The following is a 16,044-nucleotide window of genomic DNA, read 5'->3' as shown; positions in this document are numbered from 1 at the left end:
GTGCTTTAATTCAGCCTCTCCTTCAACTCCTTCACTGGCTTCCTTACATTACAAAATCCTGTTTAAACTCCTCACTCTAATCTTCAAAGCACTTCAACACTGCTATCCTTCTTATATCCCTGACCTTCTCTCAATCCACATCCCTCTCATTCACCCCGCTCTTCCTCTTTTACCTCACCTTTGCATTGATTACCTTCTTCTACTCCTACATTCAAGATGTCTTCTGCACTGCTCCCCGCCTTTGGAACTCACTACCTCGCCAAATCATACTCTAACAGCTTGCACTGCTTCAAGCGTTTTCCTTCAAATGCACTTGTTACTCAAAAGCTCTCTGCTCTATGTCCTCCTTCTTCCCACTTCACCTCTTGGCATTATACATATATATATAAGTCCAGGGGGTCTGGCACTCCATAGTAGTCAAAATACTTAAGCTGGTACCCTCGCTTGTACAAATGTAGAACAGCTTGGAGGCGCGGCACTCAGCACTTTCATTCAAAGGAATAGCGGACAAAATTCTGTCAACGTTTCAATATATTTGACGAAAATATGAAAAATATATTAAAACGTTGACAGAATTTTATATACTGTGTATACATATATATGCGCACACAGCATTACATGATTACATGCACACATGACTATGACTGGTGCGAACAACCACACCCATGGTTTCTCCTTAATTAGCTCCCGATGCATTTTAGGATCAGTGGAAAGCTCCTGAGTCAGCCTGATGAAGGACTGTGGTGTGGATTATAGGAGGCAGGTAGAAAATACTTCAGGCTCAGTCAGGTTGGACACAGATAGGTGTCCATTCACCGATTTGCACAAGACAGGAGCTCAATAAAGTCCTGAACTACAAATAGAGACCTCAGTGACTGGCTGAGGAGTGGACTGCAGCTGAACACATATCTCTTATTCATACAGCCAGGCCCTTTAAGAAAAATGATAAGCGACCTAGCTGCCCACTGGTTAGAAAAGTACAGAGGAAGGATGTTGTACCCTGGATGAAGGTTTGGAAACTGTTAGCTGACCTTTTATGTTCTACCTCTGAGTTTGCCAAATGAGAATCTTTTCTTTGCACCTAAACGTTGAGCACTGATTAGAAGACTCATACATTTAATATCTGTCACAGTGTACAGTATATAGAACTAGATCAGGAGTACCCCTGCATTCTAGCTCCAAATAAACGGCTTAACTGAGCAATCCCATATCGAAGAGATATTGTTCTCTAAAAAGTGTGTAATACAGATGTGACCTTGTTTACCTACTGAGTTATTCTCAAATCATACTAAATAGCCTAGTTTGGTATACCAAAACACGCCATTTGTCCTACCACGCAGTTTTGTGTCAAATGTTTTATTCGCACAACATTTGCGGCAAAACACTGCATACAGCAGCGGTATACGACTAGGTCACTAAGGTAGGAAACAGACAGCAGACAGTGGACCAATAGGAGTGAGCCGTGGTATGAAAGACAGAGAACCACTGTCCGTGGCAGAACAGCTAAGTGTATAATGCATCTTGCACCATATGGCACACAGTAGAGGATGAATGAGGTCACTTCTGTATATACTTACTGTGCTCTTTGTCTCTTGATTCATGAATATTTCAGTATTATGGGGGTCATTCCGAGTTGTTCGCTCGTTGCCGATTTTCACTATATTGCGATTAGTCGCTTACTGCGCATGCGCAAGCTTCGCAGAGCGCATGCGCTTAGTTATTTTACACAAAAGTTAGGTATTTTACTCACGGCATAACAAGGTTTTTTCATCGTTCTGGTGATCGTACTGTGATTGACAGGAAGTGGGTGTTTCTGGGCGGAAACTTGCCGTTTTCTGGGCGTGTGCGAAAAAACGCTGGCGTTTCTGGGAAAAAAGCGGGAGTGTCTGAAGAAACGGGGGAGTGTCTGGGCGAACGCTGGGTGTGTTTGTGACGTCAAACCAGGAACGAAACTTACTGAACTGATCGCAATGGCTGAGTAAGTCTCGAGCTACTCAAAAACTGCTAAGAAATTTCTATTCGCAATTCTGCTAATCTTTCGTTCGCAATTCTGCTAAGCTAAGATTCACTCCCAGAGGGCGGCGGCTTAGCGTGTGCAATGCTGCTAAAAGCAGCTAGCGAGCGAACAACTCGGAATGAGGGCCCATGTCCACATAAATGTATTGCTAGAATACACAAACAGAGGATAGAGACAGTCATTAGTTTTTTTTATTTACAGTTGGATACCCTAAAAGGGACTGTTGATAGGACAGCGTCTGAATTAGAAGTTATGAGAATTCAAATTAACAATCTGAAGAAAGAAATTCGGAAGAAACAAGAAAGGTATTGTATGCATCAATAAGTTTAAGACGTGCAGTATATTATTTCCCTGGGAAGTGTTTAAAGCATTTTTTATGCAAACTGAACCATTGTTGTCAAATAATATTTTACTCAGTGTTTATTCAGAACTGTTACTTAATGAAGACTGAATGATATTCGTAAGGTGCATGTAATTGAGTCATGAGTCAGTTATAAGAAAGAATACTCTTAATTAAGCCTCAGGGGTATATTCAATAAGAGTCGAATCCATTCCGACATGCAGTTGTCGGAATGGATCCGACAACCCCTATTCAATGGACGGCCAAATCCGACTGTCGTATTTGGCCGTACAGAGTGTCCTGTGGTGCCGCTGCTGTCAGCGGCTGCAGATGCGCTGACAGCAGTGGCCAGGGGTGCAGATGGCGACGGCCGGTGGGAGGATTAACGGCAGCAGGCGTGAGCGGGACGGTGGCAGGGGGAGCAGAGATCGGCGGCCAGCGGGAGGAGCTGGCTGCGGGGGGACATGTCTTGTTTTCAAGTCGGATTGAGTTTGTCGGAAAGGGGGCCAAAATCTGTCGGATTTGGCCACATTTCCGACAAAAGCACGCAGATCGGTGGCTATTCCGCCGATCCACGTATTTTCCGACAAGACGGGAATTCCCGTCTTGTTGGAAAAAAAAATCAGCCCCTATTGAATAGGTCGGTACCCCTTTCCGACCTATTTCTGTCGGAAGCTGCCATCTTTCCGACAAGACTGCAGCTTACAACAGTTATTGAATACACTCCTAACCGTACAAATCACAGAACTAAACTTTACTTAATATGTACCTACTTAATGCTCTGATTGAAACTTTAGCATCATTTACTACTTATCCTATTATGTATTTTTACATTTTTTGAAGTGTTTCACAAAAGAAGTACAGACAGTATATGAGTATTCATACAGAGACTCAGATCATAAGCTTCAGCAGTGTCAACAGATTACATTTTGATGTCAAGAACTAACAATGGGGCAGATGTATTAACCTGGAGAAGGCATAAGGAAGTGATAAACCAGTGACATGTGCAAGGTGATAAACACACCAGCCAATCAGCTGCTAACTGTTAATTTACATATTGGAGCTAATTGGTTGGTGCATTTATCACCTTGCGCTTATCACTGGTTTATCACTTTCTTATGCCTTCTCCAGGTTAATACATCTGCCCCCAAGTCACTGAATTCCAAATGCAGGACTACATTGGTTTGTGGACATGAGAATGCATGCTATTTCTCTGACGTCCTAGTGGATGCTGGGGACTCCGTAAGGACCATGGGGAATAGACAGGCTCCGCAGGAGACTGGGCACTCTAAAAGAAAGATTAGGTACTATCTGGTGTGCACTGGCTCCTCCCTCTATGCCCCTCCTCCAGACCTCAGTTAGAATCTGTGCCCGGCCAGAGCTGGATGCACCTAGTGGGCTCTCCTGAGCCTGCTAGTAAAGAAAGTAATGTTAGGTTTTTTATTTTCAGTGAGATCTGCTGGCAACAGACTCACTGCTACGTGGGACCGAGGGGAGAGAAGCAAACGTACCTGTTCACAGCTAGGTTGCGCTTCTTAGGCTACTGGACACCATTAGCTCCAGAGGGTTCGAACACAGGCAAAGGTCCTCGGTCGTCCGTTCCCGGAGCCGTGCCGCCGTCCCCCTCGCAGAGCCAGAAGATCAGAAGTTGGTGATGAAATCGGCGGCTGAAGACTCTGTCTTCATTAAGGTAGCGCACAGCACCGCAGCTGTGCGCCATTGCTCCCACTGCACACCACACACTCCGGTCACTGTAGGGTGCAGGGCGCTGGGGGGGGGGGCGCCCTGGGCAGCAATAAGAATACCTTTGGCATAAAAAAGACACATAATACAGTCTGTGACTGTATATGTGTAAAACCCCCGCCATTTTTTAGTCAGAAACAGCGGGACAGAAGCCCGCCGCTGAGGGGGCGGGGCCTTCTTCCTTAGCACACCAGCGCCATTTCTCTTCACAGCTCCGCTGGAAGGACGCTCCCCAGGCTCTCCCCTGCAGTCTCCTGGCACTAAGAGGGTAAAAAGAGAGGGGGGCACATACATTTAGGCAAAAGGTGTATTGATACAGCAGCTATTGGGAAAAATTCACTGCTGGTAGTGTGTATCCCTGTGTATATAGCGCTGTGGTGTGTGCTGGCATACTCTTTCTCTGTCTCCCCATAGACCTTGTGGGGTCCTGTCCTCAGTCAGAGCATTCCCTGTGTGTGTGCTGTGTGTCGGTACGGCTGTGTCGACATGTTTGATGAGGAGGGTTACGTGGAGGCGGAGCAAGTGCAGATAAATGTGGTGTCGCCCCCGTCGGTGCCGACACCTGATTGGATGGATATGTGGAAGGTCTTAAATGACAATGTAAACTCATTACATAAGAGATTTGATTATGTTGCTGCCGGGGGACAGCCGGGCTCTCAACCCGGGCCTGCCCAGGCGCCTCAGAGGCCGTCAGCGTCTCAAAAACGCCCACTCAGTTGGTTGACACAGATGTCGACACGGAGTCCAACTCCAGCGTCGACGAGGATGAGGCACTATTACGGCCCAAAATGACTAAGGCCATCCGATACATGATTATTGCAATGAAAAATGTATTACACATTTCAGAGGCTGACCCTGTCCCTGACAAGAGGGTAAATATGTTTGGGGAGAAAAAGCAGCCAGTGACTTTTCCCCCGTCACATGAATTAAATGAGTTATGTGAAGAAGCGTGGTCTTCCCCTGATAAGAAAGTGGTGATTCCCAAGAGAATACTAATGGCGTACCCGTTCCCGCCAACGGATAGGTTACGCTGGGAATCCTCCCCTAGGGTTGACAAGGCCCTGACGCGCTTATCTAAAAGGGTGGCCCTGCCGTCTCAGGATACGGCCGCCCTAAAGGAACCTGCGGATAGGAAGCAGGAAGGTATCTTGAAGTCTGTGTATACACACTCTGGTACTCTACTGAGACCGGCTATTGCTTCAGCTTGGATGTGCAGTGCTGTTGCAGCATGGACAGATACTCTGTCAGAGGGGTTGGATACCCTGGACAGGGATACCGTATTGCTAACACTTAGCCATATTAAAGACGTCGTCTTATATATGCGGGTTGCCCAGAGGGACATTTGCCTGCTGGGCTCTCGAATAAATGCAATGTCCATTTCTGCCAGGAGGGTCTTATGGACTCAGCAATGGACAGGGGATGCCGACTCTAAAAAACACATGGAGGTTTTGCCTTATAAGGGTGAGGAATTGTTTGGGGACGGTCTCTCGGACCTCGTTTCCACAGCGACAGCTGGAAAGTCGACTTTCTTGCCACAGGTTTCCTCACAGCCTAAGAAAGCACCGTATTACCAAATGCAGTCCTATCGTTCTCAAAAAAGCAAGAGAGTCAGAGGTGCATCCTTTCTTGCCAGAGGCAGGGGTAGAGGAAAGAAGCTGCACCATGCAGCCAGTTCTCAGGAACAAAAGTCCTCCCCTGCTTCCACTAAGTCCACCGCATGACGCTGGGGCTCCACAGGCGGAGCCAGGAGCGGTGGGGGCGCGTCTCCGAAATTTCTGCAACCAGTGGGTTCGCTCACAAGTGGATCCTTGGGCTATACAAAGTGTATCTCAGGGATACAAGCTGGAATTCGAAGTGACGCCCCCTCACCGTTACCTTAAATCCGCCTTGCCAGCTTCTCCCACGGGGAGGGAGATAGTCCTGACGGCTATTCACAAGCTGTACCTCCAGCAAGTGATAATAATGGTACCCCCCCTTCAGCAGGGAAGGGGTTACTATTCCACACTGTTTGTGGTACCGAAACCGGACGGTTCGGTAAGATCCATTCTAAATTTAAAATCCTTGAACATTTACATGAAAAAGTTCAGGTTCAAAATGGAATCGCTCAGAGCGATCATTTCCAGCCTGGAAGAGGGGAATTTTATGGTATCTCTGGACATCAAGGATGCGTACTTGCATGTCCCCATTTATCCGCCTCACCAGGAGTACCTCAGGTTTGTGGTACAGGACTGCCATTACCAATTCCAGACGTTGCCGTTTGGTCTATCCACGGCACCGAGAGTCTTTACCAAGGTAATGGCGGAGATGATGGTACTTCTCCGGAAGCAAGGAGTTACAGTTATCCCGTACTTGGACGATCTCCTCATAAAGGCGAGGTCCAGAGAGCAGTTGTTGGTCAGCGTAGCGCACTCTCAGGAAGTGTTGCTACGGCACGGCTGGATTCTGAATATTCCAAAGTCGCAGCTGATTCCTACGACGCGTCTGCCCTTCCTGGGCATGATTCTGGACACAGAACAGAAGAAGGTATTTCTCCCGGAGGAGAAGGCTCAGGAGTTAGTGACCATGGTCAGGGATCTCCTGAAACCAAAGCAGGTGTCGGTGCATCACTGCACGCGAGTCCTGGGAAAGATGGTAGCGTCATACGAAGCCATTCCTTTCGGCAGGTTCCATGCCAGGATCTTTCAGTGGGATCTGTTGGACAAGTGGTCCGGATCGCATCTTCAGATGCATCGGCTGATCGCCCTGTCCCCGAGGGCCAGGGTGTCTCTTCTGTGGTGGCTGCAGAGTGCTCATCTTCTCGAGGGCCGCAGGTTCGGCATACAGGACTGGGTCCTGGTGACCACGGATGCAAGCCTCCGCGGATGGGGGGCAGTCACTCAGGGAAGAAACTTCCAGGGGCTGTGGTCAAGTCAGGAGACTCGTCTGCACATAAACATACTGGAATTAAGGGCCATATACAACGCCCTGAGTCAAGCGGAGCCCCTGCTTCGAGACCAACCAGTGCTGATTCAGTCAGACAACATCACGGCAGTCGCCCATGTAAACCGACAGGGCGGCACAAGAAGCAGGGTGGCGATGGCGGAAGCCACAAGGATTCTTCGTTGGGCGGAGAATCACGTACAAGCACTGTCAGCAGTGTTCATTCCGGGAGTGGACAACTGGGAAGCAGACTTCCTCAGCAGGCACGACCTCCACCCGGGAGAGTGGGGACTTCATCAAGAAGTCTTCGAGCAGATTGCAAATCGGTGGGAACGGCCACAGGTGGACATGATGGCGTCCCGCCTAAACAAAAAGCTAAATAAATATTGCGCCAGGTCAAGGGACCCTCAGGCGATAGCTGTGGACGCACTGGTAACTCCGTGGGTGTTCCAGTCGGTATATGTGTTTCCTCCTCTTCCTCTCATACACAAGGTACTGAGAATAGTAAGAAAAAGAGGAGTGAGAACAATACTCATTGTTCCGGATTGGCCAAGAAGGACTTGGTACCCAGAACTTCAAGAGATGGTCACAGAGGACCCATGGCCTCTGCCTCTCAGACAGGACCTGTTGCAGCAGGGGCCCTGTCTGTTCCAAGACTTACCGCGGCTGCGTTTGACGGCATGGCAGTTGAACGCCGGATCCTAGCGGAAAAGGGTATACCGGATGAAGTAATTCCTACGCTGATAAGAGCTAGGTAGGATGTGACAGCAAAGCATTATCACCGCATATGGCGGAAATATGTTGCTTGGTGTGAGGCCAGGAAGGCCCCTACAGAGGACTTCCAGTTGGGTCGTTTTCTGCATTTCCTACAGTCAGGTGTGACTATGGGCCTCAAATTAGGGTCCATAAAGGTTCAGATCTCGGCCCTATCCATTTTCTTTCAAAAAGAACTGGCTTCACTGCCTGAGGTTCAGACGTTTGTAAAGGGAGTGCTGCATATTCAGCCTCCTTTTGTGCCACCAGTGGCACCTTGGGATCTTAACGTTGTGTTGGATTTCCTAAAATCCCACTGGTTTGAGCCACTTAAGACCGTGGAGCTAAAATATCTCACGTGGAAAGTGGTCATGCTATTGGCCTTAGCTTCGGCTAGGCGTGTGTCAGAATTGGCGGCTTTGTCATGTAAAAGCCCCTATCTGATCTTCCATATGGACAGGGCAGAATTGAGGACTCGTCCCCAATTTCTCCCTAAGGTGGTATCATCGTTTCATTTGAACCAACCTATTGTGGTGCCTGCGGCTACTAGGGACTTGGAGGATTCCAAGTTGCTGGACGTAGTCCGGGCTTTGAAAATTTATGTTTCCAGAACGACGGGAGTCAGAAAGTCTGACTCGCTGTTTATTCTGTATGCAGCCAACAAGGTTGGCGCTCCTGCTTCGAAGCAGACTATTGCTCGCTGGATCTGTAGCACGATTCAGCTGGCTCACTCTGCGGCTGGATTGCCGCATCCAAAATCAGTAAACGCCCATTCCACAAGGAAGGTGAGCTCTTCTTGGGCGGCTGCCCGAGGGGTCTCGGCTTTACAGCTTTGCCGAGCTGCTACTTGGTCGGGTTCAAACACATTTGCTAAGTTCTACAAGTTTGATACCCTGGCTGAGGAGGACCTTGAGTTTGCTCATTCGGTGCTGCAGAGTCGTCCGCACTCTCCCGCCCGTTTGGGAGCTTTGGTATAATCCCCATGGTCCTTACGGAGTCCCCAGCATCCACTAGGACGTCAGAGAAAATAAGAATTTACTCACCGGTAATTCTATTTCTCGTAGTCCGTAGTGGATGCTGGGCGCCCGTCCCAAGTGCGGACTTCTTCTGCAATACGTGTATATAGTTATTGCCTACTAAAGGGTTATTGTTATGAGCCATCTGTTGATTGAGGCTCAGTTGTTGTTCATACTGTTAACTAGAGATGAGCGGGTTCGGTTCCTCGGAATCCGAACCCGCCCGAACTTCATGTTTTTTTTCACGGGTCCGAGCGACTCGGATCTTCCCGCCTTGCTCGGTTAACCCGAGCGCGCCCGAACGTCATCATGACGCTGTCAGATTCTCGCGAGGCTCGGATTCTATCGCGAGACTCGGATTCTATATAAGGAGCCGCGCGTCGCCGCCATTTTCACACGTGCATTGAGATTCATAGGGAGAGGACGTGGCTGGCGTCCTCTCCATTTAGATTAGAAGAGAGAGAGTGAGATTGATTTTAAACAGAGACACTTGATTTACTGGAGCTTAGGAGTACTGTAGAGAGTGCAGAGTTTAGTAGTGACTGACCACAGTGACCACCAGACAGTGCAGTTTTATTTAATATAATCCGTTCTCTGCCTGAAAAAAACGATACACAGTGACTCAGTCACATACCATATCTGTGTGCACTGCTCAGCCCAGTGTGCTGCATCATCTATGTATATATCTGACTGTGCTCACACAGCTTATAATTGTGGGGGAGACTTGGGAGCAGTGCCAGTTATAGGTTATAGCAGGAGCCAGGAGTACATATTATTAAAATTAAACAGTGCACACTTTTGCTGCAGGAGTGCCACTGCCAGTGTGACTGACCAGTGACCTGACCACACTGACCACCAGTATAGTTAGTAGTATACTATATTGTGATTGCCTGAAAAAGTTAAACACTCGTCGTGTGACTTGTGTGGTGTTTTTTTTTTTATTCTATAAAAAACTCATTCTGCTGACAGACAGTGTCCAGCAGGTCCGTCATTATATAATATATACCTGTCCGGCTGCAGTAGTGATATATATATATTTTTTATATCATTATTTATCATCCAGTCGCAGCAGACACAGTACGGTAGTTCACGGCTGTAGCTACCTCTGTGTCGGCACTCGGCAGTCCATCCATAATTGTATACCACCTACCCGTGGTTTTTTTTTCTTTCTTCTTTATACATACATACTACATCTCATTATCAACCAGTCTATATTAGCAGCAGACACAGTACAGTAGTCCACGGCTGTAGCTACCTCTGTGTCGGCACTCGGCAGTCCGTCCATAATTGTATACCACCTACCCGTGGTTTTTTTTTTTCTTCTTTATACATACATACTACATCTCTTTATCAACCAGTCTATATTAGCAGCAGACACAGTACAGTAGTCCACGGCTGTAGCTACCTCTGTGTCGGCACTCGGCAGTCCATCCATAATTGTATACCACCTACCCGTGGTTTTTTTTTTCTTTCTTCTTTATACATACATACTACATCTCATTATCAACCAGTCTATATTAGCAGCAGACACAGTACAGTACGGTAGTCCACGGCTGTAGCTACCTCTGTGTCGGCACTCGGCAGTCCGTCCATAATTGTATACCACCTACCCGTGGTTTTTTTTTTATTCTTCTTTATACATACATACTACATCTCTTTATCAACCAGTCTATATTAGCAGCAGACACAGTACAGTAGTCCACGGCTGTAGCTACCTCTGTGTCGGCACTCGGCAGTCCATCCATAATTGTATACCACCTACCCGTGGTTTTTTTTTCTTTCTTCTTTATACATACATACTACATCTCTTTATCAACCAGTCTATATTAGCAGCAGACACAGTACAGTAGTCCACGGCTGTAGCTACCTCTGTGTCGGCACTCGGCAGTCCGTCCATAATTGTATACCACCTACCCGTGGTTTTTTTTCTTTCTTCTTTATACATACATACTACATCTCTTTATCAACCAGTCTATATTAGCAGCAGACACAGTACAGTAATCCACGGCTGTAGCTACCTCTGTGTCGGCACTCGGCAGTCCATCCATAATTGTATACCACCTACCCGTGGTTTTTTTTTCTTTCTTCTTTATACATACATACTACATCTCTTTATCAACCAGTCTATATTAGCAGCAGACACAGTACAGTACAGTACGGTAGTCCACGGCTGTAGCTACCTCTGTGTCGGCACTCGGCAGTCCGTCCATAATTGTATACCACCTACCCGTGGTTTTTTTTTCTTTCTTCTTTATACATACATACTACATCTCTTTATCAACCAGTCTATATTAGCAGCAGACACAGTACAGTAGTCCACGGCTGTAGCTACCTCTGTGTCGGCACTCGGCAGTCCATCCATAATTGTATACCACCTACCCGTGGGTTTTTTTTCTTTCTTCTTTATACATACATACTACATCTCTTTATCAACCAGTCTATATTAGCAGCAGACACAGTACTGTACGGTAGTCCACGGCTGTAGCTACCTCTATGTCGGCACTCGGCAGTCCGTCCATAATTGTATACCACCTACCCGTGGGTTTTTTTTCTTTCTTCTTTATACATACATACTACATCTCTTTATCAACCAGTCTATATTAGCAGCAGACACAGTACAGTACGGTAGTCCACGGCTGTAGCTACCTCTGTGTCGGCACTCGGCAGTCCGTCCATAATTGTATACCACCTACCCGTGGTTTTTTTTTCTTTCTTCTTTATACATACATACTACATCTCTTTATTAACCAGTCTATATTAGCAGCAGACACAGTACAGTAGTCCACGGCTGTAGCTACCTCTGTGTCGGCACTCGGCAGTCCATCCATAATTGTATACTAGTATCCATCCATCTCCATTGTTTACCTGAGGTGCCTTTTAGTTGTGCCTATTAAAATATGGAGAACAAAAATGTTGAGGTTCCAAAATTAGGGAAAGATCAAGATCCACTTCCACCTCGTGCTGAAGCTGCTGCCACTAGTCATGGCCGAGACGATGAAATGCCAGCAACGTCGTCTGCCAAGGCCGATGCCCAATGTCATAGTACAGAGCATGTCAAATCCAAAACACCAAATATCAGTAAAAAAAGGACTCCAAAACCTAAAATAAAATTGTCGGAGGAGAAGCGTAAACTTGCCAATATGCCATTTACCACACGGAGTGGCAAGGAACGGCTGAGGCCCTGGCCTATGTTCATGGCTAGTGGTTCAGCTTCACATGAGGATGGAAGCACTCAGCCTCTCGCTAGAAAAATGAAAAGACTCAAGCTGGCAAAAGCAGTAGCACCGCAAAGAACTGTGCGTTCTTCGAAATCCCAAATCCACAAGGAGAGTCCGACTCCAATTGTGTCGGTTGCGATGCCTGACCTTCCCAACACTGGACGTGAAGAGCATGCGCCTTCCACCATTTGCACGCCCCCTGCAAGTGATGGAAGGAGCACCCGCAGTCCAGTTCCTGATAGTCAGATTGAAGATGTCAGTGTTGAAGTACACCAGGATGAGGAGGATATGGGTGTTGCTGGCGCTGGGGAGGAAATTGACCAGGAGGATTCTGATGGTGAGGTGGTTTGTTTAAGTCAGGCACCCGGGGAGACACCTGTTGTCCGTGGGAGGAATATGGCCGTTGACATGCCAGGTGAAAATACCAAAAAAATCAGCTCTTCGGTGTGGAAGTATTTCACCAGAAATGCGGACAACAGGTGTCAAGCCGTGTGTTCCCTTTGTCAAGCTGTAATAAGTAGGGGTAAGGACGTTAACCACCTCGGAACATCCTCCCTTATACGTCACCTGCAGCGCATTCATAATAAGTCAGTGACAAGTTCAAAAACTTGGGCCGACAGCGGAAGCAGTCCACTGACCAGTAAATCCCTTCCTCTTGTAACCAAGCTCACGCAAACCACCCCACCAACTCCCTCAGTGTCAATTTCCTCCTTCCCCAGGAATGCCAATAGTCCTGCAGGCCATGTCACTGGCAATTCTGATGATTCCTCTCCTGCCTGGGATTCCTCCGATGCATCCTTGCGTGTAACGCCTACTGCTGCTGGCGCTGCTGTTGTTGCTGCTGGGAGTCGATGGTCATCCCAGAGGGGAAGTCGTAAGACCACTTGTACTACTTCCACCAAGCAATTGACTGTCCAACAGTCCTTTGCGAGGAAGATGAAATATCACAGCAGTCATCCTACTGCAAAGCGGATAACTGAGGCCTTGACATCCTGGGTGGTGAGAAACGTGGTTCCGGTATCCATCATTACTGCAGAGCCAACTAGAGACTTGTTGGAGGTACTGTGTCCCCGGTACCAAATACCATCTAGGTTCCATTTCTCTAGGCAGGCGATACCGAAAATGTACACAGACCTCAGAAAAAGAGTCACCAGTGTCCTAAAAAATGCAGCTGTACCCAATGTCCACTTAACCACGGACATGTGGACAAGTGGAGCAGGGCAGGGTCAGGACTATATGACTGTGACAGCCCACTGGGTAGATGTATGGACTCCCGCCGCAACAACAGCAGCGGCGGCACCAGTAGCAGCATCTCGCAAACGCCAACTCTTTCCTAGGCAGGCTACGCTTTGTATCACCGGTTTCCAGAATACGCACACAGCTGAAAACCTCTTACGGCAACTGAGGAAGATCATCGCGGAATGGCTTACCCCAATTGGACTCTCCTGTGGATTTGTGGCATCGGACAACGCCAGCAATATTGTGTGTGCATTAAATCTGGGCAAATTCCAGCACGTCCCATGTTTTGCACATACCTTGAATTTGGTGGTGCAGAATTTTTAAAAAAACGACAGGGGCGTGCAAGAGATGCTGTCGGTGGCCAGAAGAATTGCGGGACACTTTCGGCGTACAGGCACCACGTACAGAAAACTGGAGCACCACCAAAAACTACTGAACCTGCCCTGCCATCATCTGAAGCAAGAAGTGGTAACGAGGTGGAATTCAACCCTCTATATGCTTCAGAGGTTGGAGGAGCAGCAAAAGGCCATTCAAGCCTATACAATTGAGCACGATATAGGAGGTGGAATGCACCTGTCTCAAGCGCAGTGGAGAATGATTTCAACGTTGTGCAAGGTTCTGATGCCCTTTGAACTTGCCACACGTGAAGTCAGTTCAGACACTGCCAGCCTGAGTCAGGTCATTCCCCTCATCAGGCTTTTGCAGAAGAAGCTGGAGACATTGAAGGAGGAGCTAACACGGAGCGATTCCGCTAGGCATGTGGGACTTGTGGATGGAGCCCTTAATTCGCTTAACAAGGATTCACGGGTGGTCAATCTGTTGAAATCAGAGCACTACATTTTGGCCACCGTGCTCGATCCTAGATTTAAAGCCTACCTTGGATCTCTCTTTCCGGCAGACACAAGTCTGCTGGGGTTGAAAGACCTGCTGGTGAGAAAATTGTCAAGTCAAGCGGAACGCGACCTGTCAACAACATCTCCTCCTTCACATTCTCCCGCAACTGGGGGTGCGAGGAAAAGGCTCAGAATTCCGAGCCCACCCGCTGGCGGTGATGCAGGGCAGTCTGGAGCGACTGCTGATGCTGACATCTGGTCCGGACTGAAGGACCTGACAACGATTACGGACATGTCGTCTACTGTCACTGCATATGATTCTCTCACCATTGAAAGAATGGTGGAGGATTATATGAGTGACCGCATCCAAGTAGGCACGTCACACAGTCCGTACTTATACTGGCAGGAAAAAGAGGAAATTTGGAGGCCCTTGCACAAACTGGCTTTATTCTACCTAAGTTGCCCTCCCACAAGTGTGTACTCCGAAAGAGTGTTTAGTGCCGCCGCTCACCTTGTCAGCAATCGGCGTACGAGGTTACATCCAGAAAATGTGGAGAAGATGATGTTCATTAAAATGAATTATAATCAATTCCTCCGTGGAGACATTCACCAGCAGCAATTGCCTCCACAAAGTACACAGGGTGCTGAGATGGTGGATTCCAGTGGGGACGAATTGATAATCTGTGAGGAGGGGGATGTACACGGTGATATATCGGAGGATGATGATGAGGTGGACATCTTGCCTCTGTAGAGCCAGTTTGTGCAAGGAGAGATTAATTGCTTCTTTTTTGGGGGGGGTCCAAACCAACCCGTCATATCAGTCACAGTCGTGTGGCAGACCCTGTCACTGAAATGATGGGTTGGTTAAAGTGTGCATGTCCTGTTTATACAACATAAGGGTGGGTGGGAGGGCCCAAGGACAATTCCATCTTGCACCTCTTTTTTCTTTTCTTTTTCTTTGCGTCATGTGCTGTTTGGGGAGGGTTTTTTGGAAGGGCCATCCTGCGTGACACTGCAGTGCCACTCCTAGATGGGCCCGGTGTTTGTGTCGGCCACTAGGGTCGCTTATCTTACTCACACAGTCAGCTACCTCATTGCGCCTCTTTTTTTCTTTGCGTCATGTGCTGTTTGGGGAGGGTTTTTTGGAAGGGACATCCTGCGTGACACTGCAGTGCCACTCCTAGATGGGCCCGGTGTTTGTGTCGGCCACTAGGGTCGCTTATCTTACTCACACAGTCAGCTACCTCATTGCGCCTCTTTTTTTCTTTGCGTCATGTGCTGTTTGGGGAGGGTTTTTTGGAAGGGACATCCTGCGTGACACTGCAGTGCCACTCCTAGATGGGCCCGGTGTTTGTGTCGGCCACTAGGGTCGCTTATCTTACTCACACAGTCAGCTACCTCATTGCGCCTCTTTTTTTCTTTGCGTCATGTGCTGTTTGGGGAGGGTTTTTTGGAAGGGACATCCTGCGTGACACTGCAGTGCCACTCCTAGATGGGCCCGGTGTTTGTGTCGGCCACTAGGGTCGCTTATCTTACTCACACAGTCAGCTACCTCATTGCGCCTCTTTTTTTCTTTGCGTCATGTGCTGTTTGGGGAGGGTTTTTTGGAAGGGACATCCTGCGTGACACTGCAGTGCCACTCCTAGATGGGCCCGGTGTTTGTGTCGGCCACTAGGGTCGCTTATCTTACTCACACAGTCAGCTACCTCATTGCGCCTCTTTTTTTCTTTGCGTCATGTGCTGTTTGGGGAGGGTTATTTGGAAGGGACATCCTGCGTGACACTGCAGTGCCACTCCTAGATGGGCCCGGTGTTTGTGTCGGCCACTAGGGTCGCTTATCTTACTCACACAGTCAGCTACCTCATTGCGCCTCTTTTTTTCTTTGCGTCATGTGCTGTTTGGGGAGGGTTTTTTGGAAGGGACATCCTGCGTGACACTGCAGTGCCACTCCTAGATGGGCCCGGTG

At 48.1% G+C, this 16,044-nt stretch overlaps 1 protein-coding gene across 1 annotated transcript in view; it reads left to right on the top strand.

Moving 5' to 3' along the window:
* CCDC39 (coiled-coil domain 39 molecular ruler complex subunit) overlaps positions 1–16,044 on the top strand; it is a 180,122-nt gene that overhangs the window by 60,595 nt on the left and 103,483 nt on the right. The window contains exon 8 of the mRNA XM_063916326.1: positions 2,219–2,322. Within this exon, the coding sequence (XP_063772396.1) occupies positions 2,219–2,322 (104 nt within the window). The remainder of the gene's footprint in view (positions 1–2,218; positions 2,323–16,044) is intronic.

Source organism: Pseudophryne corroboree, chromosome 4 (assembly GCF_028390025.1).
Source record: "Pseudophryne corroboree isolate aPseCor3 chromosome 4, aPseCor3.hap2, whole genome shotgun sequence".
NCBI classification, from domain to species: domain Eukaryota; kingdom Metazoa; phylum Chordata; class Amphibia; order Anura; family Myobatrachidae; genus Pseudophryne; species Pseudophryne corroboree.
The sequence above is the reverse complement of the archived record's forward strand: the minus strand, read 5'-3'. Positions and strand labels throughout refer to the sequence as shown.